The sequence below is a fragment of the Linepithema humile genome, chromosome 1 (assembly GCF_040581485.1).
Source record: "Linepithema humile isolate Giens D197 chromosome 1, Lhum_UNIL_v1.0, whole genome shotgun sequence".
Taxonomy (NCBI): domain Eukaryota; kingdom Metazoa; phylum Arthropoda; class Insecta; order Hymenoptera; family Formicidae; genus Linepithema; species Linepithema humile.
In genome coordinates this window covers 27,273,692-27,299,721 of record NC_090128.1, presented here as the reverse complement: position 1 = coordinate 27,299,721, position 26,030 = coordinate 27,273,692, and the positions used below count along the sequence as shown (strand labels likewise).

The 26,030-nt window shown below is 34.4% G+C and overlaps 4 protein-coding genes across 8 annotated transcripts; 1 reads left to right on the top strand and 3 right to left on the bottom strand.

Annotated features, from left to right (window-relative positions):
• The first annotated feature begins 51 nt into the window (after window positions 1-51).
• On the top strand, window positions 52-7,244 carry LOC105668541 (SRSF protein kinase 3). Of its 4 annotated transcripts, none has more exons than XM_012360986.2 (6): window positions 52-1,693; window positions 2,471-2,666; window positions 2,742-3,057; window positions 3,230-3,808; window positions 3,881-4,178; window positions 4,286-7,244. In XM_012360986.2, exons 1-6 carry the CDS (start codon window positions 1,476-1,478, stop codon window positions 4,575-4,577), a joined length of 1,899 nt encoding a protein of 632 aa, XP_012216409.1. In that variant the 5' UTR covers window positions 52-1,475; the 3' UTR covers window positions 4,578-7,244. The 4 variants fall into 4 exon arrangements, with proteins under 4 accessions (XP_012216409.1, XP_012216408.1, XP_012216407.1 ...); XM_012360985.2 differs by having other exon boundaries at window positions 2,453-2,666; XM_067348820.1 differs by lacking the exon at window positions 52-1,693 and adding an exon at window positions 1,831-2,077 and having other exon boundaries at window positions 2,453-2,666.
• Window positions 7,245-12,395: 5,151 nt separating this feature from the next.
• On the bottom strand, window positions 12,396-18,231 carry LOC136997757 (uncharacterized). 2 transcript variants are annotated; one of them, XM_067348965.1, is made up of 10 exons: window positions 15,433-18,231; window positions 15,077-15,347; window positions 14,756-14,974; window positions 14,564-14,644; window positions 14,402-14,479; window positions 13,801-13,893; window positions 13,530-13,571; window positions 13,306-13,455; window positions 12,738-12,906; window positions 12,396-12,642 (listed from the first exon to the last, which is right to left on the bottom strand). In XM_067348965.1, the coding sequence occupies exons 2-9, from the start codon at window positions 15,345-15,347 to the stop codon at window positions 12,851-12,853; spliced, it is 990 nt and encodes a 329-aa protein (XP_067205066.1). In that variant the 5' UTR covers window positions 15,433-18,231; the 3' UTR covers window positions 12,396-12,642; window positions 12,738-12,850. The 2 variants fall into 2 exon arrangements, with proteins under 2 accessions (XP_067205066.1, XP_067205068.1); XM_067348967.1 differs by lacking the exon at window positions 14,564-14,644.
• A 150-nt stretch (window positions 18,232-18,381) lies between these two features.
• On the bottom strand, window positions 18,382-21,972 carry Nhe1 (Na[+]/H[+] hydrogen exchanger 1). The gene is made up of 5 exons (XM_067348798.1): window positions 20,443-21,972; window positions 20,195-20,364; window positions 19,756-20,127; window positions 19,343-19,677; window positions 18,382-18,429 (listed from the first exon to the last, which is right to left on the bottom strand). Exons 1-5 carry the CDS (start codon window positions 21,752-21,754, stop codon window positions 18,405-18,407), a joined length of 2,214 nt encoding a protein of 737 aa, XP_067204899.1. The 5' UTR covers window positions 21,755-21,972; the 3' UTR covers window positions 18,382-18,404.
• Window positions 21,973-23,166: 1,194 nt separating this feature from the next.
• On the bottom strand, window positions 23,167-25,831 carry Dph2 (Diphthamide biosynthesis 2). Its single transcript, XM_012360943.2, has 5 exons — window positions 25,389-25,831; window positions 24,615-24,948; window positions 24,051-24,532; window positions 23,670-23,958; window positions 23,167-23,363 (listed from the first exon to the last, which is right to left on the bottom strand). Exons 1-5 carry the CDS (start codon window positions 25,524-25,526, stop codon window positions 23,188-23,190), a joined length of 1,419 nt encoding a protein of 472 aa, XP_012216366.1. The 5' UTR covers window positions 25,527-25,831; the 3' UTR covers window positions 23,167-23,187.
• Window positions 25,832-26,030: the final 199 nt, after the last annotated feature.

The window sequence follows — 26,030 nt, the reverse complement described above, 5'->3', positions numbered from 1 at the left end:
CAGCAGACTCACTGTTAGGTCATATTAAATTCTACATACTATTTTTCTCTGCATTGTTCAGTTGAAAACACTGAATTATTTGGTTTATATTTAGCAGTGTTTTATCTGCATTATTAAGACGTATCTATAAGGCTTTGTTTCTAATTAAAATTAGGTAAGCTAATTTAATCTATTTTATTTAATTTTATTCATATCCTTTTCATACGATAGATTGTTACCTCCTGTATCCCTAGTAAACCCGGTGAATGCAGGGTGACTAAAAAATAAGAAGACATTTCAAATTTCGCGCTAATAGTCGATATTACAGAATTCTCTACACACGTCTAGTGACCAGACGTAACAGTATATACGCTACGGTGGTATGTGCTAATTCAATACGTAATTAGTTTCAAACGTTATAATCGAAGCGCGCAATTGCTGTGATACAGTCGCTAAACAGCGCATACTCCAGCCTAAAAAAGGAAGCGGAAAAATTAACGAGATAGCATTTTTTTTATTTTTACGCATCATAAGGTAAACGAATAAAATAAGATACATTAAAAAAAAAAAAAAAAAAGGGGGGGGGGAAATGGAAAAAGAAGATTTTGTCGAAGATCGAGTGAATTCGAGAGCTGATTTCGTCTGCTGCCGCGGTGCGGAGCGGATTGCAATCGCGATCGAGCGCGATGGCGATCGACGCGTAGTTGAAACCGGCGGCTGTTAACCATCGCTAAAAATCGCAGGTGAAGTGGGAAATCGCGCGCGGCGTGGAAAGGGGTAGAAAGTGCATCACGGCTCAGTCGTCATCAGTAGTCATCTTGTGTTTACGGTGTATTAAATGCGCGACGAGAGCAAGGAATAAGCGAGCTGTCGCGAAGTGTGGCGAGGCGGCGTGGTGAGGCGGCGACGAGGACGACGGTAGCGGTATTGGCGGCGGTGAGGTGTAGTGAAGTGAGGATCACGACGCGGCGTCGACGACCTGCCAGAGGACACGACGACACCTGCTCGACGACGAGAGACGTGCGTACGTACGTACGTACGTGAGAACGAGCGTGTGGCGACGGCCATACTCAAACAACGGCCGAGCGGAGCAACGTGCGGCGCGAGAGATGAAGTGATAATAGAGTCGAGCAGGGAGAAAGAGAGCCGATCTCTCCGCGAGCCGCTTGCAGCAGGCGCGCGCGAAACTGCAAGACGTGTGAGCGGACAAGACGAAACGGGACGAGCTGAATCGAATCGAGTCACAGTTGCAGTCGGCGCGAGCGTGCCACGATATATCGGTGCGCGAGAGCGAGCCAGCAGCACAGCAGCAGCAGCAGCATCAAGCAGCAGCAGCAGCGGCGACGAGAGAATACGAGAAGGAGCGGCCGGAACGGGCGGAAGTGTGGGCCGTGTGTGTCTGCGTACGTGCGGGAGATTCGTAGGAAAGGAGGTAGCAGACAGAAGCGGGACTCAAAGAGTCGCAGCTCAGCGCGGGGCTTCAGTTATTCGCTGAGATGAGCACCAAGACAGATGTGAACAGGCGGGTATTGGCCATCCAAGCGAAGAAGAAGCGACACAAGCCCAGCAAGCGCAAGGGCAAGGCCAATTCCCAAAGCGAGCAGGACGCGCAGACCTCCAAGGGCCAACGCAGCGGTCAGGTGGCGGCCGCCGCCAACACCTTCGAGTACTCGGACGCCTCACTGCGCAACTACACCACTGACAACGGGACCAGGTAAACCCGATATCCAATTAGAGCAGCCGGCACACGAAGATGCGTCCAGACTTGTAATTTTAACATACCGCGTATCATGTATCGCCGTAAAACGAACGATGACATGCCCGAACCGTACGTATACTCGCATATCTCGTCAGTCGTCATTGCGCGTCCCGTCATAATTACGCGTGCGGTAACGTGTTACAAACAACCAAACACATGTTAACTCCAGATGACAGTTTGTCCTCGAATCGGCTCGTTAAAAGTCACATCTTACTTCGGATTTGTATTTTTATTTTTTTTCCTTACTATCGTTTCTACGTTAACAAATTTTAATAAATGGGTGACACATATGTGCATAAGAGCTGGAATAATTATGAATAATAACGATTTATTTATGACGTAAGATATAATTATAAATATTGAACAGTGATCTCTCCAGAGATCATAAATAATAATATATACAATTATTCGTAATTTCTGGCGATATATGTATAAAATTATGTGACATTTTACATGAAATTTGTTTAATTATTCATAAACTTCAGTGATCATATTATTACTTTTGAATTAATTAAAATCCTGATAATTGACAGTTGCACATATTAAACATCGTTCGCGCAAAATAATGAACATGTAATGAAGCTATTAATTGTATACATTAAATCTTGTTTTACTTTACAACTTCTCAATTTTCTAGTATTGGAAAGAGTTAACTCCGAGCACTGTGTCGGCCGTAATTTATTATCTGTTTTACGATTCATACATCTGTCGTAGATTGGTACCGTGTCATAGTTCCAGCAATGAAACAATAGAGGACGACGATGAGGTGTTCAGTAGCGAGGACGAGGAACAGGAGGACAGCAGTGACTATTGTAAAGGCGGATACCACCCTGTGAAGATAGGAGATCTCTTTTTAAATCGTTATCATGTCACGCGTAAGCTTGGTTGGGGTCACTTCTCCACTGTATGGCTCTGCTGGGATTTGCAGGTATGTCTTTGATACGATAATGATCCTTTTATTAACACCTACATAAACACGGGATGTTTTGCAACTATTCTGCAGGACAAGCGTTTTGTGGCGCTTAAAGTCGTGAAATCCGCATCCCATTTCACTGAGACTGCATTGGATGAAATTAAATTATTAAAAGATGTGCGCGATACGGATCCCACCGATCCTAAGCGCAATAAGACCGTCCAGTTGCTCAATGACTTCAAGATCAGCGGCATTAATGGCCTGCATGTTTGCATGGTATTCGAAGTACTCGGACATAATCTTCTTAAATTGATTATCAAGTCAAACTACAGAGGAATTCCAAGAAATAATGTTAAACGCATCATCAGACAAGTCCTTGAAGGTCTCGACTATCTTCATAATAAATGTAAGACGATTGTTTAAGTCATTGATAGCATCTATGTATGTAGACAGTTTTTATGCAGTAGCTTAATAATATATTATCTTGCCTGAATTAAAAATTGAAAAAAAAACATACTACAACCGCAATAATTGTGATTTCAATAAACTTATCACTATATGCTAATTCCGTTTTCCAGGTAAAATTATTCATACAGACATTAAACCTGAAAATGTTCTCGTATGCGTCGATGAAGCTTACATACGAAAGTTAGCTTGCGAAGCGACGGAACTCCATTCTATGGGAGCAAAATTGCCAGTGTCCCTCATTTCCACCGCACCGAAGGAATTTCAAGAACCCACGCCGAATTCCAAAATGTCCAAGAACAAGAAGAAGAAATTAAAAAAGAAAGCCAAGCGACAAAATGAACTTTTGAAGAAGCAGATGGAACAGATCGAGGAGTTAGAGGAACAAAGTAAACTCGCGAATAGCACGAGAGAGAACGGCGAGGTTGAAACGAATAGCTTAGACCAGGATCTTAATACTGAAAGCATAGAAGACAATACGACGGAAAGCAAAGATTCGCCCGATATCTCGGAACCGTCCGCACCTTCCTTACACATGAACGGAGTGGATGGTTTAACTGGCGGTGAGAAAATACAGAATCTATTACCCGAAGAAGAATCCGAAAAGATGGACAATGTGTGCGATGTGGAAAAAAGTTGTGGCGAGGGTGTACTGCCACCTGATCCCGAAGATACCGACGAATGCAGTGAAGGTACAATAATTGCCTGCGTCAAGCAATATACGTCTGTTTTTGTTGCAATTTCATTCATTGGTTATCTTTTAGGTCGTAGATCGTTAAATCCACCGGAAAGTAAACAATTAAAACGGGCGTCTCTATCGCCCCTGGATCCTGCCATAATGGAGTGTGAGGTCGACGTGAAGATAGCAGATCTCGGAAACGCGTGTTGGGTTCATAAAAAATTCACAGACGACATTCAGACCCGTCAGTACAGGTCGCTTGAGGTTCTGTTAGGTTCTGGATACGACACTTCCGCCGATATATGGTCCACTGCTTGCATGGCATTCGAACTGGCGACTGGTGACTATCTTTTCGAACCACACAGTGGCAAAGATTACTGCAGGTAATAATTGCGAGATTCAATACCATTCGATTGCAGCCGTATGAACTTTGTATAAATTGTTTTCTCATAACATTTGATTTGATATATGAAATCTATTAATATTTCAGAGATGAAGATCATTTAGCTCATATTATCGAGTTGCTAGGAGAAATACCGAAACGTATCGCACTTTCGGGGAAGAACTCAAAAATATACTTCAACAAAAAGGGTGAATTGAAGCATATTACCGGATTAAAACCGTGGGGCTTGTACGAAGTGTTGACGGAGAAGTATGACTGGACACCAAGCGAAGCGCGCGAGTTCGCAGAGTTCCTAACACCGATGCTCGAATTCAATCCGAGCATGCGAGCTACCGCAGCCGAGTGCCTCAAGCATCCATGGCTGCAAATCAAAAAGTGATCGCGTTTTTTATTGTTTTATCTGTAATATTCCCTCAACTCCCGATCCTACCGCCCAGTTGTCGCAAATCGTAAATCGAGAGTGTGATAGGAAGCCGAAAACACTTGCAGACACATCAGGTGTTATTTCCGTACTGAAAAATCGTAATTCCGCGACCCAATTTGCGTGCAAAGAGCAAGTGCATCGATTCAAGAACGCACACACACACACACCCTAGAAAACTGTTTGTAATAAGAATTACGGGAACGAATTGTAACATATGTTGTTATATTAATCCTATGTACGCTACAAGCGTGTCTCTGCGTGAGGAATGTTACGAAACCGAAAATGTTTCGAGAAGATTGTTATATACCCTTTACAAATGGTGATTTGACAATATCGCGGAAATCGCCTCAAGGAAAACCTCTCGAACGCAACGAGCGAAGTGTCGCAAAATCCGAAAATCGTTAGAGAAGATCTTGCAATATTCCGCTGATTTCCATATATAAACGGCCGCGCGCGTGCTTCCTAATGCAACACTCTCAACACATCGGCTGACCATTCGTGTAGTTGTACACTTGTTGAATCGTATTTTTGATTAGTGATGAAAGAACTTAAATTAAAAAAAAAAATTTCATAGTACTTTATATATATACATATTACTTTACACATTCATGTCGCATTCTTCGTACTCGTCATTTTATTTATCTACGAATATTCCAAGAGTCGTGGGACCTACTCGTTAATGCGCTGTGAAGGTACTGGCAGGCTCAGTAACGTGGTTTGGTTTAAAATTAGGACTTATTGCCTTGACTCAGTTATCCCTATGTACTTTTATATATCGCGCACCACACACCGGTCGCTGCAAATTCTTGCCAACAAACTTGTCGAGAAATCGCAACGGGACAGAAGTGGCTACTTAATTAATATTTTACGTCTACCTCAATATACGTGAGCCGGTCAGAAATACTCATGAATAAATATGCGCGTATAACGAGGGACCGCATTCACGTGTAAATTGAAATAAATGAATTTGTATATTGTAGATAATATTAAGAGTCGGTCACACTAGATTCTTGGTATATGTGATGTTAATATGGGCGCTAATTGGAATAAAACAGCATGTATAACATATTTTTCGAGTCATTTGGTTAGTATAAAATTTAATATTGGAAAATATTGCTTTCATTTTTTATCGGCAGTAATAAGATGGGTAAATTTTATTATTAACAAGCAACGATAAGACTGTAAATGTATAGTATATGTATAATGATTTATTATTTTTTTAAATTCTATATTTTAAATATATATATATATATATATATATATATAATTATTGCTTATGTGTGTATATATATACACACACATAGCAATAAGAATTAACATCACTGTAAAATGCATATAAAGTACGATTTACATATTTAAAAAAATGTTATGCAATCTGTCTTGTTCCGTTGCGCCCTGCAAAACTGATATAGTAATGAATTCTGTTCATTGTAAATTTGTTTACATTGCTAATGCGAACACCATATACATAATGTACAATTACAAAAAGAGAGTATCTATATCGTATGACGAATCGTAACACGAGTAACATTGAGTTTCGTGCGAACCTCTTTACTTCACGAATACTGACTGATTACTGAGCTCTCTGCCGATAATAACTGTCTTCTATTTTATAAACGAAAAAGCCAAGCAATGCGTTCCACTTGGATTCTGTGCATCGCGGACTACTGTTTCATATCTCGACAAATTCAACTCATGCTTCCGACAGAATATTCTGTTTCGCTTCGCCTATCAGTTTAAGGTCGTTTCGTAAAAAATTCTCGATCGAACTGTGTATGGAGATGTGTGCGTACGTGGAAAAAATCGTCACGATGTATAAATATTTTATTACTTAGTGCGGTTACATCTTCCCGGGTAAAAGAGGAAAATACTCTCATAAAAATACACATTGTTATGCTCTATTTTTAACGTGTATCATGCATTTTTTATTTATTTTATTTTTGACCATTTTTAAATAGCAATGTTTTGTTTGATTTACGCATATACATACTTCAACATGTACAAGGCGCAATTCTTAATTTATTAAAACTCGACGTGCACTCTTATGGAATATGTTTGCTGGTTTTTATTATATTCTCAAATGCTGTTCAGGCATCACTTTAGTTTAGAAACAAGATTATTTTTTTTTTCTTTTTTGCTATTGGAAAGGTAAAAAAGCAGGTCTGATATCTCCTTATAATGTACGGGAAACAAGCAACACGGCGTGCGATATGCGAGAGATTTTGACGAGAAAGTGCCTCTTCTACCCGCGCTACGGTTAATATCGTTCGCGTTATCTATCTCCGGCGTTTCCCCTGCAATTGCATGTCTCTTTCGTGAATCTCATATGGTCTCCGATGACGGCGAATCTGTACAGTACATAACATGAAATTTTAGCGAATACAATATCGTTTTATAAAACACGGCCAGTGAAATCCGTTGTTATACGAAGAAGGGCAGCGATCACGATGCGATTTAATAGTCAATTTTTCCGTTAGCCTTGCTTGTTACTCGTCAAAGAAGGTGCTTCGAATCAAACCAAAATCGAGCTTTTGCTCGGCCTCGCTCGACTCTTCAGCCGCAAATGTCACTCATCAGATTTCGAAATTCATATAGTCTCCTAAAAAAAAAAAAAAAAATAAATTATAGATAGATATTCTGAGGATCTGTGTCGTTAAGAATCGAACCAAACGATTAAAGGAAGACAAGAATTGAAACCGATGTAATTTCAGTGAGTTCAAATTTTGGACTATTGGCACACGAAGAGAACTTTATAGCTATAAATAAAATGACTAAACTGATATTTAAGGCTCCCGTTTCCGCATTTCAACCGATTACATTTTGACGTCTAAAACGAGAAAATTTGTTTCTGAACTTCTTTTCCTTGAATTAAAAAACAAAATATATTGATTTTTTCGCATAACATCAATGTTTGTTAATGTAGATTAAAGACGTCTATAATAAGAAAGAAAGATCCGTATCATTTTTTAAATATTTCATTACATTGAAAATCAAAGCAGGAGCTTGTGTGAATATTGTCATAAATAATCGGGATAATTTTTGCACCAGTGAAATTATATTGAATTCAATGGAGTTATATATACCGGTTTCTATCTTTTCGAATAAAGATTAAAAAGACTTATCGCGATTAAAGCACGTAAAAAGAGTCGTTTTTGATACGACGTAATATAAAGATTATCATTAACGCAGATCAGATCGATTGACTAGAAAAGACTTTATTAGACGACGACGAGTCAGCGTAGGCATCGAAATCGTGCCGATTTTGTCGTTAGATCAATTGAAGCTCAATACCGTGTTGCACTGACCATATATAGATAACGTTATCATATTAATATATTATATGTATCATACATATATATATTAATATCTCTAGTGCTCTATACATAAATATATATATATATATAAACATATAAATATATTGAAACCATAAACTTATGTAGGTGTGACTCGCTGCTTGGCGTTAGGATATAGTTAGGAGAAAATTAACAAACGATAACAGTAAATTGTGTATAGCTCTTGATGTACGTGATATCCCCCCCCCCCCCCTTCCCCTTTCTGACTTTCGAACGAAGAATTTTATTTGTGCAAAGTAGATAGAAAGAAAGAAGAGGGAATGAGAGATAAGTAGCCTCGAAGCGCTCGGTTGTTTTTTTTTGCGATAAAGATATTTCTCACGCATAAAAAAAAAATATATATATATATATATATTTCGCGGATGTGGATGATCAGGGATAGTCGAGTGAAAGGGGAAATGGTGTATAGTATACAGGGACCCAATATTGAAATTCACCAGGGACTCATGTTCCAATCGGTAGATTCTAAACGTTGTTTCGAGTGAAACAGATTTATTTAATCGGAATATACTGATCGCGCTGAAGATCTCGAAAGTGTTAATCTGATACGAGACACCAATTTTTGAATTATAATATTTTTGGGATTAGAGCAACCAATATCACGCCGCGGCTGTGAGATAGAAGGGCATGGATGCTGTATGAGAATCTCGGAAGTGGAGTACGCACTTTAAATAAAATTTTGGCATCCCCTTTTCCTTTGCAGCCAAGCATACGATATTGATTGCCGTCTCGTTCCAAATAATTGATAATATGCAATACGTTTAATGACGCTAAACGCACAGCGAAACTCCATTGTGTGAGAATCGTCGATCGTTCTTAATTATAATCGTTACTGAAACGTCGCGCACATTGCGGGAATCCGCCTCTGTTCAACATTCAAGGACGAGTATCGGTACCACGATGTCGAAGTGCGAATCGAGTACGGATGCGAGGACTGAGGAATGTGGCCTTGATCGAGGAGCGAAGAAAGAAATTTATCGACGAAATAATTACTTTGCGCGCTTTGTTGAAAGGATCTCTTGTGCGATCTCCACTTTTTAATCTTAAGAAATTGGAATTGCTGAGAACATGTGTTATGCGTATGTACGAGATAGTGAGAAATTTTCGAATTCCTTCGACCGAGAGGGGAGAAAAAAAAAACAAGCTTTGCTACCAAACACCAAGTTTTATTATATGTAAGTCGCAAACGAGATACTGTAAATATTGTGAGTAAACCCAACACGGGGTTTTGCACATTTTTAGAAGAAGAATACGTTTGCGTATTAGGATCTACGATGATTGAATCGCGAAGGGGCGGCAGAGACCCTACGAGCGTATCATCACCTAAAAAAAATGTACAGCTGCTGTATATCGGCATGATGGGTCAAGAAGACGCATTGGGTTGCGCGAAAGAGAGGGAGAGAAAAGCGCGAAAAAAAAAAATAGGCATACGATAATATTACGATTATCTCACTGATTGGTACATAGTCATACTGGTCTTAATAGCATTATAGAGAGCCATTTAAGTCTGCATGCTTAGCCAATTTGCGCTCGCCGGTCGAGGTCCGCGAGGACCCATCGCAGCCCTGAGCGTTTTAATAAGGGTGTAAAACTATCGATAGTGGCGCGCGTAGGCGTCTACGATACGTGACGATCATCTTTAGAAGTTCATCGAGCCGAAACGGGACATGCAAGTTATAGCGAATCTGAACCTGGGTGACGTGTGCGAGAAAAACGACTGGAGCATCGGGACAAGGAAAACAGGGACGGCGCACCTCGCCTAGACAATATTAGCGCGATAAAAATATGCCCTTTGTTGCCACTGGCTGGGCGATCGAATCACGAGAGGACCGGAGGAGACGAAGCCCGCTTGATTGACTAATTAATTCGCCTGATTGCGTCGCACGAGTTGCATATGTTTGTAAGATGCGAAGGTGCAGGGAGGGGTATCAATCGACACGCGTCATTAAACATCCTATAATTAATTTTTAATTGATTATAATTAATACTCAATTAATTATAATTAATTTTCAATGAATAATTTTAATATAATTGAAAATTAATTATAGTATTTTAATATAATTATAAAGATCAATTATAGGGTGTTCAATTCAATTAATTATAATTGATTTTAAAGACTTGAAACATTTAAATAATTTCATTTGTCGGAGAGAAACAGTTGATGCACGTTAAAATGTGAGTTTTTTGTTTGTGTTCAGTTGACTCAGTTTGCTCACTATTTTAATTAGCTCATAATTGTGTTTATTTATTCTTCAAAATTTACTTTCTCCTATTTTTGTACAAAGAATTATCGCTTTCTTAGTTATATCTTATCGCATACAATTATTCCTTTCCCTTTTACACGGATGGATATTCGAAAATGCATTAAATCACATTCCTTCGCCCGAACGTATCATACACAGTCACGCACTCTTCTCGAGATGTGTATACGAATTATTTACTGTGAAAAAGAAGGTTCGGTGCTCAAGAACACCGAATAATCATCGCCGATCTATTGTATGCTAACGTCTTATATGCTTCAGTCGCTCGATGTACGACCATGCGAGGCGTTAAAAAAATCTAGAGCATAATAAAAATAGCGATAACGAATCGAACGAATAAATGGATTTGATGTTTAGACGCTGCCTCCGTTATGTGCCCTGCCGCAAAGAATAAAATAACACAGACAAACCATGTACCCACCTCCCGAAATCGATATATGATATGAGAAATAAATTCGCAACAAAATAAAAACTGCCCTCTTCTCGCTTATTATCCACTATCCGAGGAAAGAAAGTGACTGGAGTCAATCACGCGAACACTTTTCCTTCATTGTGCGTATCACAAATTATATCACTTTTATTGTCCCTGGATGATTACGATTATACAAAGAACAATGTACAGTATGTTCACATTTTTCTAAGTATATTTTAGATACAGGACAGAGTAGAGTATACATTATTGAATTTGTCGCACAATTCTCAACATTATCAGCTTTCCGCTTTTTTATTAGCAGTTACAGAATATCCTGCGTATTGCCTGCTGAATGAAATATCAATAATACATTTCACTCGATGTTACAATAAGAGCACGGTTCGTAATATTGCATATCATCCGTCAGCTGATTTCTACAGAATTTACAATGGGTTAATGCTCGGCCTCAAGGAAGCAAGATAACGTATCCTCTCGCGAATGATATGATACGGAACAACATGCTCGCAAGTGTTCACGACAAATATATTTTATTTTCGCAACAATATCTTCGCTCGTAACTAAGAACTAAGATACAGATCGTTTTAATTTCAATTTGTTCTGTTTTACTTATTGTTCCAATTATCGTAATATCGATTGATTACTTTCAATGTTATTCGTATACACATGTATGGTATCAAAACCAAACATATAATTTAATTTCACATCTTTCAAATACTATTGTAACATAAAACGCATTTTTTCTAATAATACAAGTTTGTTCTGAGCAAACAACAGAATCCTGCGACAACAGCAAAATAATAGTAATTAAAACATTATAAATTATTTAAATTAATCTGTTAAATACTATTGCTAATTTATCAATTTATCTTTAAATAGCATTACTTATTGAAATAATAATTACTATAATTATTATATAATTGTGTCAAATATTATTAAATGTAATATAATATAATATAATACTATAATCATGATATACCATAATAAATTTCGTTGTTTTCACTGAATATTATAATTATTTTCTTATGATTAGAGAAACTATTTCACATATGTGTAATATATTTAACAAATAAAAATTTGCTATTTGTATCTCTAATACCGATAAAAGTAATAGATCACATAAATAATTTTTATCCATTCGGCAAGAACCCTGGTAGAAAAATCACCATGGTGCTAGGCTGGCGCTAACTTACTTGCCCCACTGCCTGATAAGGAGCTAGTATGGCATGTAGACTAGCGCCAGACATAAAATCATCACATTCTTCCAGTTTAATACCCGATTTAATCGACTAGTCAGGCGTTAGCTAGCTCTAGTGTAGTGCTATCTAGCCGTGGTGTGGCGCACGGTAGTTCTGATGTTGTACTATCTAGCCATGATGTGGCGATAGCTAGTTCTCACGCAGTTCTTATTTTTATAATCGACATCCAGACGTTAAAAATAAAATTTAATATTTTTCATTAAAAATATATATAACAAAATATAAAATATTTAATTTTCGATAATTCTCTCTTAATATTTTTACATACACATGTCCGTATAGAATTTGACGTTGCAATGTTCGGAAAAGATCTAAATGTTCACAGAAAATGATATTCAATAGAAACTCAATGTTTTATATCCAAAATTATATTAACATAAATTTTTTAAGCACTGTTAATCTGGACATTTAAATATGGAAGTTATATGAAAGTATTAATATGTTAAAACATTGAACAAAATTGTTTCAACTATTGTGTGAACTTTTTATTCTATATGGATGATAAAATGAGAAATACAATTAAGGAATAATTTAAGAATAATTTTAAAAAATTAACAACTTGAAAAGACAGTTATTAGGCGTTTAGAGTTTGGTTTTTAATTCGATCCTTTCGGTGTCCCTCCCAGTCTTTTGCATTCGACAAAGTATTGCTGATTGTCTTCAAAATGTGGGATTCTTTAATATATTCTCCCTTTATATTTAATCCGATATATATGTCTGAAATAATTGTAAATAGAAATAATAAATTATGCACATACACGGTATGAGTTCAGTTACTTACTGATAATAATTAAATAATATAGTTATTTTACCTTCAATATACTGATACAGACGAGTTCTTTTGAAAACTTTTTTCCCGTTTATCTCTTTAATTGCCGTGTATTTTAATGCAATCTCTCTTGACATAATTATTTTTAATTTGTTGCTAATGTTTTTCGATAATGTTTGATCTACATCGATGTACTGACGTAAATAAGCACACTGAAAATATAAACATAGAAATTGTTAGACTATGCAAAACACTATCAAAGAACTGTTATTATATTTTACATACACACACACACGCACACATACTACACACATTTTAATTATACTTATACCAGATTTATTATACTTATACCAGAAGCACTTACAAATTCAGAACAAAAATTTTCCATTTTTAATTTTGTGTTAAATTACAAGCAGCCGTTTGATTAATCAGAACACTTTTTATTTTTTTATATCAAATGCGATATTTTCTACTTTTGAAAGTAGCAAATTTATTTTTGTAAATAAAAATTTATTTTAAAAAATTTCGAAACATATATACATAAAAAATTATATATATATATGTGTGTGTGTGTGTGGAAAATTTCGATTGCGTTTATAATTTCAACTAACTTGTATCATTTATTTCAATCGCAGATTTCAACTGTTGTATAACATCAGCGGAACCCTCGTTTAGCTGGTTTGTTAAAATATTCGGAATAGTTGATATGACGGGTATTTCATTTTCAAACAGTAAGACATTTTCCTCCTGGCACTGTTGATCTGAAAAATATACAAACTTCTAGTAAAAATTAGTCAAGAAATATATAGTATAAGTTTATCTAAAAATACCATACCTAAATTATTTGAAAACAAGTCCAAGTCATAGAATTTTTCATCTGAAAAAAATACACCATAAAATTAAAGAATTCGTAAATAATGTATTCTATAAAGAAACATTTCATCATTATGAAATCATTGAAACGTATTTTATTATTTATAATTATACGATTTCTCATTTGCCATTTACTTCTGTAATTCAAGATAATTAAGAATATCAACATTTAATGTTGTGAACAAATCTAATCTGAATGTAAACGAATATAAATAAGAAATTTTATAAATTACCTTTGTCATGTTTATCTTTACTAGATTCTTCATAAGAATCATTTTTCATTGCAGTGTAATTTTTGTCGTTGGTTTGCTGTGACATACACTCATCTGGAAAATAATTATAAAAATAATAATGTGTAAAATTATAATAAATGATGCAAAGTATTTAATTACGAATGTAAACACAGAAAAATGATGTTTGTTCAAGTGAATTAATTTGAGAATTACTAGCATTTTTTACAAACTTCATTAGATTTCTCATCTGTATATTACAACAATTAAAATAATACGTATAGTAAAGAAAATTAAATATATTATTTAACTAATTATGCAATATAATCAATTTTAAAATATTATTCTTAAACAAATAGACTGAGCAGGAAGAATTACTATATTCATCAACATCAAATGATTTTTATACCAAAATGAATGTTAAATTATGTTGTATAAAATTATAAAAAATTTTTAATTATGTTGCAGGCGTTGTGGATTGTAATGTATAAAAATATAATAATATATAGTTATGTAGAGCAATTGATGTAAATGTAGTGGCAATAATAAAAAAGTAACATACATAATTGAATTATATGATACATATGCATTCAAATAAAGTTACCTTCGAATAAGGTATCACATATTGCAGATTCGTCCGTGCATTTATTCTTTTTCTCAAGTCTTTTTGATAAATTTTCGCCTAAAAAAATAAGAAAATGTAATTATATGCGGTAAAAATTTAAATAGATACATTAATTATTAAACTTAGACAATCACAAAGTACATTTAGATGAGTTAGATAATTTGGAAGAACCAATTTTTTCTGCATATGATTTTTCGCCAGTCTTTTTTAATATTTTAAAAGCTGAAAATGTTAAAAATAATTAATAATTATAAATTATTATTGAATATAAAAATAGATTATTAATACATCTCATCCTATTAATTATGCTTTAAATACACATTTTACAAATACATTCGTTTGGAAGACGATCCTCGTGAAGAAATTCTTCCACTGTCGTGACAGAATTGAATAGTTCGTTTATCTGTTCTTCATTTTTTAAAAGTTTTTTTTTGCGAATTGAATTTTCTACTTTCTTTGATTTTTCATTTTGATCTTCATTTGAATTACTTGTAAAAGCAAATTCCTTGTCATTTAATAATTGTAATCTAAGCAGAGCATCGGCATACGTTTCTGTAATAAGTTTATTACAATAATAACAATAATAAAAATTTGGTAATATTTTACAGTATTAACTTCTTATATAATTAATAGTAAAATTACATAAATTCATACTTCCATGTGCTTTAATTTCCACGGTGTACTCCGGCCATGATGTTGGTGCAGTGTCTAAATTCTTTACAATGTTATGTAACAGTTCGGAATCTCTCTCAGTGTATGGTGGCGGAAGAAATTTACATTTTAATTTTTTTGTCTTCGCGTTCCAGTCGAGCCAATTTCTTGGCACAATGTCCAGTTGTTTTATGGACCCTTTTCTTCCTCTTGTCACGAATTGGACGATCACGTATGGACGACTTTCGTCGTCACTATCACTAGTGTCAGACATCTATAAATATAAGATAAACAAATTTAAATATACCCAGCAACCTGTAGAAAAATTATGTCACTGGCTATGTTACAATATCACTTACTGTGAAAATTCGATTTTTATCAATAGCGATGTTCAATCTTGTAAATACTTTTCGTTCAGTAGTCCTGCCATCTTGTTCGTGCTCGTGTTTTCTGCAACGTTTTTTGTTTCTCGAGCCTTGGTAGCGTTTCTATGACAACATTGTCGACATTCACACATGAATATTGACACCGTCTATTTTGACATTAGATAGACACTATTTTCTTCAGTTCGAATTCTGCAGACGTTAGCCTGCGGTATACACAAAGCATTTGCTTTGTGTAGTGGCTTAGAGTGCAAAAGTTTGGAAATTGCAAGCTTCTACACGACTATCACTGCCAACCACACTACATTGTTATAAACCTTTCTATTTGAATCCATATTTTCATGTTTTGCACACTGCACTTATCACCGCACCACATCACACTAAGCCAATTGTAAACTTAAATATTCGCTTTTATATTAATGCAAAAGTTCCAAAGCAAAGACTTTTGTATTTTCTTTATTTGGTTTTAAAATCATTAATTTTGTTGAAATTGTATTAATTAAAATTGATTTGTCTGTTGATGCTGGTTTAGGATTTAATTCATAAATATCTACATTTGCAGAATTACACGGATATGTGTACACGAAATCCTTTACTTTCATAATGTCGACGTTTGCTTTAAAAATACCATCTGTGACATATATTTTTTTTATACGACAAATATTTTTATTGTTTAAAATAACAGTATTGTCGGGTGATTTTGTTGTAATGGTTATTTGTTTATATTTTAATTTTTTTATTTCTCCATTAGTCTGTTGTAGAATTTCTATTGAAGGGAGAGACGGTTTTTCATTAAGACATAATTTTTTTTCGTGCATTCTTCGAGCTAATTGAGGAGCAACATTGTGTGGTGAACGTAATGTGTTTTTTATTTTTCCTAAAAAAATTTCAAACGGAAACGCAGTTATGTAATTTAAGTTACATTGCATATTCTGTACGTCGTCTGGTATATGTTGAAGGCTGTGTACGTTCATTACCACAAATTCTGGACCATACAGTTCTTTTGATATTAAAATGAACTTTTGCAACAGATCTCTGGCGTAATCGACATAGTTTAAAGCATTTTTTGAACATAACATTCGACATGCTACATGTAAAAGAAGAAAATGCTTGTACATATTTTTATCAAGAATATCTTTAAATAGAATTGGCCCGCCGAATAATAAAATAAATCTATAATCAGTTACTTTATAATTTAAATGGCACGATACAGGTCTAATTTTTCGGTCAAACTCGATTGGCTGCTGGTGTTTTATAATTTCCATTTTCTTGCATAATTCGCTTCTCTGCTCTTGACTTAATTTAACATTTAAATCATTAGACATCAACGCATCCAATATTTTTTTCATGACTCCTAAAAAACAAAGATGCATTGAGTCGAGAATAAATTGATCTATCATATTCAATGATGGCTGTATTAATACAAGCGGAGAAACAATTGTGTGATGTTCGATATCGTTGAAATTTCTGAAAGTTTCGTCAGTTCGTTTTTCACAATTATCTTTGGTTATGTATATGTCATTGTATTATTAATTTTTATTCCTTCAATTGTACACCGTTCACAGCCATATTTAGCATTGTGTCCTTTTATACCTTTCAAGAATGATCGAGCCGGTGTATCACATACAAAACATTTGATTTTTACTTCATATTGTTTACCGTTAATATCTATGCCACTATGCTTAAGATCGTTAATTTCTAAAATAAATTGACATAAAAATTCTTCTACATCCTTCGGTTTATGATTTCCTGAGTATAATGCTGTGACAAATGGAGAATAAACGTCAGGTTCAAAGTAAACTTTTACGAGTATAGGTCATACAACTTTTGCACTAGATTTAAATAGTTTTATGCCATCGATATTAATAATTAAATTTAAAGTATTGCTGTTATGTATATCGTTATTTACACAAGACTGTAGGCCTTGTTTAATACCAAAGTAAGTAAATTGTCCCTCAGTGCCGTCAGAATCTGTCATTGTAATTATTTGTATGTTGCAGTATTTGTCTGCAAAAAGGTTTTTGCGGATTTTGGCAATGAAGGCATTAACCTAGTCCGAAAAATATTTAACAACTTATCTAAAGTTGATTGCGGAACTTGACATTCTAAAGCCCATGCTCTTAATTTTTTTTCTTTGTCTGCATCAGTGGGTTCAGTTTCTACGTGAGTCTCAGGATCATTAACATCATTATCTTCGTTTTCTTCATATATCTCATCGTTGTTACACTCACTAGAATCATCACTATTAGTGTCTTGATTATTAATTTTATTTTCAGAAACTGAAATAGATTCTTGGGTGTCAAATACAGGTTCTTTTCTTAAATCATTGGAATTGCCACAATGCTCTTTTATTTTTGATTCCACGCCGCTCCTCAATTTTTTGTTTTGCCTATTAATACTAATTTGTTTAATGTGTCTTTTCAATTTTAAAGTATTTCTATATTTGGAAGCTCTGTATCTCGCAGAGAATAATTTCAAATTTTTATCCATTTTAAAACGTCTAGATTATTTAGATATATTTGCAGACTGCAGTACATAAATCTCTCGATTCCTAGCCTAACTAATTCCGAATGTCATATTTTATGCCAGAAATGTCATATTTCATGTCAGAAATGATCTTTTCCCAGCCTTGAATAGCCCTGACTAGAAGTAGTCTGGAAAAAACTAGCGCCAGACTACTTCTAATTAGACATTATTAACATAGTATATTTCTAGCACCTCGTTAGAAATAGCTTGACGCTGATTCGCGCCACTTCAAAACTAAATTTATTATATTAAATAGGGATACAACATGACAGTCAAGATAGGAGCTAGCTAGACATCAGGATCTAGCGTGGCACTTTCTACCAGGGAATATAACATAATTAGATAATTATATGAAATCAGATTATACACACATGACAGGAAAGTAAATATAATCCATAATACTAGTAGGAACAAGTTGAACTTTAATCAGACCAATCCTCCTCATTTCTGCAAATTAATAGCATTTTGGTTAACATTTTAAAATCTTGGTGAAATCAATTTATTACCCATCACCATCGCCAAGCTTCAAATGGCAAAGCAAACGTATTGAATAACACATTGCTTTTTGCTACATAAACAATCTTTTAACAATATAACGCAATAATGCGATTATAATTATACATATGTAAAGATTAGTGAGGAAAAAAAAAGTACAAAGGTAGTATTGACATTTTCGAAAAACTTCACTCACACATTGTGCAGAATTTACGCAATTAATTAATACGCAATTAATGCAAACTAAATATTTTATATTAATTGCTATTAATTTTTAAAGGACTAGAATTATTATTTCTTAGCTCTACTCAAATTTAATTTGTTCTATAAATGTATAACAAACGATTAGCTCTATCTATTATTAACAAAACTAACAGAATTATTCATTTAGACTATTAATCATGGCACTATAAACAAACTATAAATATTCAATTCTCCATTTATGGCTGCTTAGAAACCCATAAAAACACAATTAGAGAATAAAACCCATATTTAAAAATTCCATAAATAGAAATATATTAATAAAGCATCTTATTAGTAAAAGGCATGAAATGTGTGCGATCAATATTAGGCAATAAGCGAATCAAATCAAAAAGACATTTCATATTCACTTTCAATCTTGCAAAATTGTAAAAGCTCTTTCCCTTGATCCATCAGAGCGAGATAATATCTGCAGCTTCAATAAAAATAATTTTTATTTTCGAAAAAATCTAAGCTGTATTATGTATAACTTTATATATATAAATACCGATATTTGTAATAAATACTTATATACATCCATTTTTCAGGTAAGTTGAAAGCACGTAGTTCAGCACACTTAAGGACACACCACACACATAAAATAAATTAAATACTTAATATAGACCCGTGTCTAGGACGGCTGTTCTTTTTCTCCTTCCCACGTGGCTGCTCCTTGGCCGTTCCACCGACATTCAGATTTAATTGCGCGGTCGACGCCGTGGTTGCCTCGTCGTCCGACTCAATTGGACTAATCCTAATCGCTTGATACCATTGATTCGTCAAATCAGTCATTTGCGACTTGCAATCCTTCAACTCCTGCTGCGTGAACCGTCTTGTGAAGAACGGAATGAAAAATTTCAGATCCCATCTCGCGAAACCGCGAATCCGTGACTGCAGGAAGGACACTTCCATTTCCTCCTCTGTGAGTTCCGACAAGTGCTCGGAATCTATAGTTTGTCCCTATAAAACAATATATGATATTTACATGTGCATAAAAATGTTATACATTAATTGTTCGCTCAAGAATTTTTTAATTACCCATTCTCTGGTTTTACTCAAGGAAACTTCCTTATCCTTCTTCTTTCTCCTGCTGCTGTTCTTTTGCTTCTTTTCGGCCCTTAAGAATTTCAAAAGGGGCATAGTAGATCCACCAAATATCAAGGTCGTAAACAATACAATGATGAGTGTAGTTGTTATAATAACGTGGCGCGTTTCGTCGCTGAAATCTAAATGAAGCGACAACGCATACGATATAGCACCCCGCAATCCACTAAACCACATGATGAACATCATTTTCCTCGTGATTTGATGCTCACGGAAACGATTAACAAGTAAGGCCAACGGGAATATATTGGCGGCTCTTCCGATCAAGCACAGAATTAAAGACCAAACAACTAATGCTGGTTCAAACTGTGAAAAAGAATTTAATTAAAAAATTTGAATGCAAAATAGACATATATGTATATGCTACACTTACCCTATGTCTAAAGCTAAATAACGCTAAACCCAAATACGCAAAAACGCAAGTCTCAGCTATAAAGGCTAATGTTCGCATTGTTTGCTGCATTGTGATTTGGGTAACAGTAGACAAGTTAAAATGTGTATAGTGTGACATGACGATTCCATTGAACAGGATTGCCATAATTCCTGTAATAATAGTATAATATTATAATAAAAAATGATAAAAATATAATAATTTATTGCACAATTATTATAAATCTTTACCTGACAATTGTATGCCTTCTGCTAAAACGTATGGAGCATATGTAAACACTAACATTATACCAAACTCCAAAGATGGATTCTTCCTGAGATCTACATGCTTCAACAGCAATGCACTTATTAAAGCAAAAACTACGCCGATTCCTGCTGATGCGAAGAACATGAGGCAAAATCGATTCAAGCCAAGTATAATAGCTTCACTGGTAGTTGCTGCATTGTTGGATTCTAATACTGATGTTGTCAATACAATAGAGATGGCATCATTCAAAATTGATTCTCCAAAGACCAACATATTTAAGACTGGATCAACATCAAGAGCGTGAAAAATTGCGACTGTGGCAACAGGATCAACCGCTGATATCAACGATCCAAATGCAAAACTCTCGACAAAACTCAGTTTGTACGCCACTTGCGCCAGACCTAGTAGATATATGCCAGCGCCAATGACAAATGCAGAAATTGCTGTTCCAAAAATAGCAAATACTAAAATACTGCCAATGTTTTGAAAGAAGTTTCCTTTATGCAAATTGTATCCTGATTCAAATATAATAGGTGGTAGCAAGACCAGGAAAAATGCAGTTGGCGAGAAAGCTTCTTCCTTCCTCCAGTTTGCTATATTTTGATTGGACATGAGATTTATAATCATGCCTATTGCAGCACCTAAGAAGACTATCACCACCGACTCGGGAAGGTACTGGAAATTGAATTGAAGCATCAAGTGTATCAATAATATGCCCAGCGCTAAGACGCATAATACAAAGAATATGGACATCGAACTGTTGTGTTCTTCCTCAGCAGAACCCTTGTCGGGAAGAACTGGTTCCGGGGCAACGGTGGTTGTGCTTGTATTCGTTGTGTTGACGACATCTGGACTCTGTGATGATACTGAGATGTCCGTGGTATTCTTATCGTTGACAGGACTCGGCGGCACCGTGCTGCCTTTTTCGGTCGTCTGATCGCCTGTGATATTGTTAAGCTGTGTTGTATTTACAGGTGTGACAGGATGTTGTACGGTGGTTGACGAACTGGTCTGATTAACGATATTGCTTGTACTATTCGCAGATCGTGCTGTACTGAATAATTCTGGTAAAATATTTGCTGTGACATTTGTCGTAACATTCGAAGCATTCGGACTATCTGTCACTACGGAAATAGTTTTATTATTGGCATTAAATAATCCTATGATATTTTCTTTTTGGAGGTTAACTGTGGTCTCGCCGTGTGACACATGTTGCGATACGTCACACAGTAGTAAAATTCCAACGATGAGACTCCACTTGCACTGTAGTACGGAACGTGCTTGAAACATTGCCATTTTTTAAAGACGTAACATTATTTCGCAAATAGCAGAAGCAATTTTACGATTTTTTCTTCCCTTACGAAAGCCGAATATTTTCTTTTACAATTCTCAGGTGATGTTACGAGAAATGACGTTTAACTCAGAGCGGCCAGATTTGAGTCGCAAAAAGCAAGCAGCATGAATGGAAGGGATACCGCACACGCGCAAGCCACCTGAGATAAACGTGCGAGACAGAATAAGCATCATTCTTTAGCTCTTTCTCTCTCGGCTCGGAACCATTTTTAGCTAAAATGGTTTGAGTTTTGGCTAAACTTTTATAGCGTTTTCGATTATACAGGATTTGAACGACCCAGGGTTGATCAATCACTATTTTACTATAAATGCAAGTCTTTCATTGGTGGAGAGGTTGCAATGACGTCATTAACCAACCCTGGGTCGTTCAAATCCTGTATAATCGAAAACGCTATTAGATTACTTGCGTATGTGTGCGGTATTCATTTATGATTCATGCTGCTTGCTTCTTGTGTCTCAAATCTGGACACACTGAATTAATGGCCGGTTTATGCTTCGGTCTTAATCTTAATCTTAAGAGTTGATAACGTAGAATGCCATAAGGGCGTTTATACTTCCCTAGTCTTAATCTTAGTCTTAATCTTAATCTTGGAAAGATCCCATCTTTTAACTTTAGTCCCTAATGTCCTAAGGCCGGGCCAATGAGGTAAGTCTGACGTCCGACGCAGCACGAAACCGCGCGAAATAATGGTTTTCGATTTTTGTAAAATACGAAAATGAGTGATGCTGATTTAATTGAATATGTCCAACAATTCGATGTTGTTTGGAATAAAAAAAATCCAAATTATAAAAATAAATTAGTGGTTAGGTTTTGTTACATTTGCACATGCGTAGTCCGAATTTCCAGGGAAGCATAAACGAGTCCTTAAGATTAAGTTAAGACTAAGACTAAGATTAAGATTAAGACCGAAGCATAAACCAGCCATAAAACATTCAAGAATGATGCAATATTCACATTGCGTCTGTATCGTGTGTCATTCGATGCCCAATAAAACTTGGTTTTTAGAAATTAATATAGATTTAAAAATGAAGTCCTTAGAAAGCGCATTTTCCTATCGAATACCGAATGTCGTATGTGAAATAACGTACGCAGTGTGAATCTTACATAATGGAGAATCAGACCACCCCCCCTCCCCTCCTACATTTTTTATTATATACGGTGTTCCTACAATGACATAAATTGCAAAAAAAACTTAATATCAAATTATAGAAAATAAATGTACAGGGATTAAAATAAGTAAGTAATAAAATTTCTTTGCATGTAAATTAATAATTTAAAAAATATTTTATGCTTTACTTTTGTACTGCATTTCGCATCTTCAAAAAAAAAGAATAAATAAAAATAACTGCCACAATAGAGAATGATACTATATTTATTATATTTTTGTATCATGTTTATCTGCTTTCAAAGGTTCATTTACATATTCCCATGCTAATCCAGTACGACCAATTTCTGCCGGTTGCACAGGATCCTCACCTAATCTTTGTTCGACACCCTTCCAGGATCTATTTTGTAAATATTGAGCCCCAGCTTTACCAATAGCAACAACACCTGGCAAAAAAATTGGTATGTTAATTATACTGTTGCATTGCTATAGAATTACTCTTTAAACTATTAAACTTATTATTTAAAAAATGTAGAAATTTAAAGAATGACTCCAGTAAAGGAAAATATTTTTTAAATTAGTATATATATAGAAAAATCATAAGAATGTAGAGAAGCAGAATTTCTTAAATCTTTTAAGAAACTAATACAACAAGAACTTAAAAGTTAAATATATCCTTATTAGAAGTACGATTTCATGGTTGTAGTTTTTTGAATTTATCAATTTTTTAAATTTAAGTAAATTAAGTATACCTGGTGTACGTATTGTCAAAGCATTCATTTGATCGGTACATAAATCATCCTTGTAGTTTCTAACATTGCTAGTAATAAGAGAAACATCTGAATCCATTGATGGCTTAAAATCAACGTAGTGAGTTCCGCCAGGTAATATCTGCCGGAAATCCATAAAATATTGTGGACAAAATTCCCTCGCACTGTTAAATGCCAATTCAACTTCGTATGGTGTAAGCATTGGCTTCAAGAAATCTCTCGAGTCGAATACTTCATTCTCTGGGCAAGCTATCACAACAAAAGTATCAATCTGAAAGAAAAGATTCAAAGCATTGATATAAGTATACAAAGAGATAAAATTCAAGCCAAGTATATTTCATTACATTATACAATTTGATGTACCTCTGGAAAATTCGCAAGTTTGGCAGGATTTATTTTTCCCACATTAAGAATATAAGATTTCTTATTCATTTGTTTAAGAGTTTTTTTCACTGTGTTTATAGCTGTTAAATATTCTTTAATACCCAATGTCGCAACTACAATTCCCACAACATGAGCATCTTTCAATGTTTCAATTAAGAATCTCCTTCGTTTCAACCAAGGGGTGTTCAGTGCTTCAAACTCATTAATTTTATTATTTGTAAAACAATACCATCTTTTCACAGGTATACCCATTGCTAATAACACCAGAGTTTTTCCTTCTTCTCCCAAAAAGAAACCTTCATAATCCTGTATATTATATCCATTCTCTAATGTGTAATGTCTACCTAAGACAATTGGAGCTGAACTTGTTTTTATATCAGTATATTCCACATTTGATGTACAATTCAATTTAGACAAAACTAAATGTTTGTATATAGGTTTCAATACATTATATATATGTTCTGTAATTAACATGTAATGTATATTATATCTTATTAATTACAATCATCTTTTTTATTTTATAATAATAATTTAAACATTTACCAATTTTATGTGCATATTCCACATCGTAGAAAAATAAGATTTTCCTTGTGCAATCTGGGAAAACTCGCTCGAATTCATTACTGAGTTCTGTCGCATCAAATTGATTTTTCGGCAAAATGTGTAAAACTGGCAAGCGAGTGGTAGGATTAAGGCAAGCATGTCCAAAGTGTATTATACCGTCCGCGTTAACATGCTGAGCCGCTATTTCGTCGACACAACAGCTACCGCAAGTTGTATCGCCTAGGATATATACTTTCTGTCCTACGTCTTTTTCTAAACGTAGTACAACATCTATGGAATCTGGCAATAAGCTATCTGGGAATTGGAGACATACCTAGAAATAAATTAGTTTTAAATAAACGGTTAAAAATAAATTAACTTATTTATAGTTACGTATAATATAATAATAGCTACAACTATTCAGCTAAATGTATATACACATTATATATATATATATATATATATATATAGGTTAATACTCCAACCAAATGTAATGTTATCCTTTTTAACTTCAACAAATGACTATTATTACTATCGTTTTTGAAAATAATTATTTATCTACTATTTATATTCTATTCATAAAGAATATAAACTATATTTTTTCTGAAAACAAGGACTTCACTGAGCAAATTGCATTGACATGTAACCTCAATTTCACGATTTTCGCAATTCATGGAACAGACGATTAATGGCAAAAAACTATGTTATTTAAATAAAATTTTTGACTATTATTTTTTAAATATATGTATATATGAGATTATATATCTTTTAAACCTGTTTTAGAGTATTTGTTTGAATCCATTGAGCACATTTTTTTACATCATATGGATCATATGGATCATCTTGAACACTTGTTACTTCAATGGCTTTTATTTTGCTTTCTTCGGACTCTTCAACCGCTGACGAGAACATATTAGGACTGATGTTAAAAATTAATTACACAAACTTTATTTACGTTTGATGAATTACTGGAATTCTTACGAATCTGCGAGTTACCATTGCAAATCTGTTCAACTGCACTTTCTACACTTCTATGTGTATTTCTCTGAAGAAATAAAATATATTTTTATAATTGTTTTATTTTAAATGCATAAAGAGTAAAAAAAATGAAAAAATTGAATATTCCAATTTATTATTTCCAATTACTTTTTTTACATTTTTGTATTCAAATTGAATATGCATGTATAGAAATGTACTAATATAAATTTGTATAAAAAATATTGATAAGTAATAATAAATAAATTAACATAAATTGGTTATTATAATTTTTTAGATTTGTATACTTTGTTTTATAATAAGTTCCATATTTGTATGACTCAAAAAAATGCTATATAACAAAGTTTTTTATGTTATATTGAAAGAAAGTTAAATTTGTTGAAATAATGCAGTTTTAAATCTTTGATCTATATATAGACA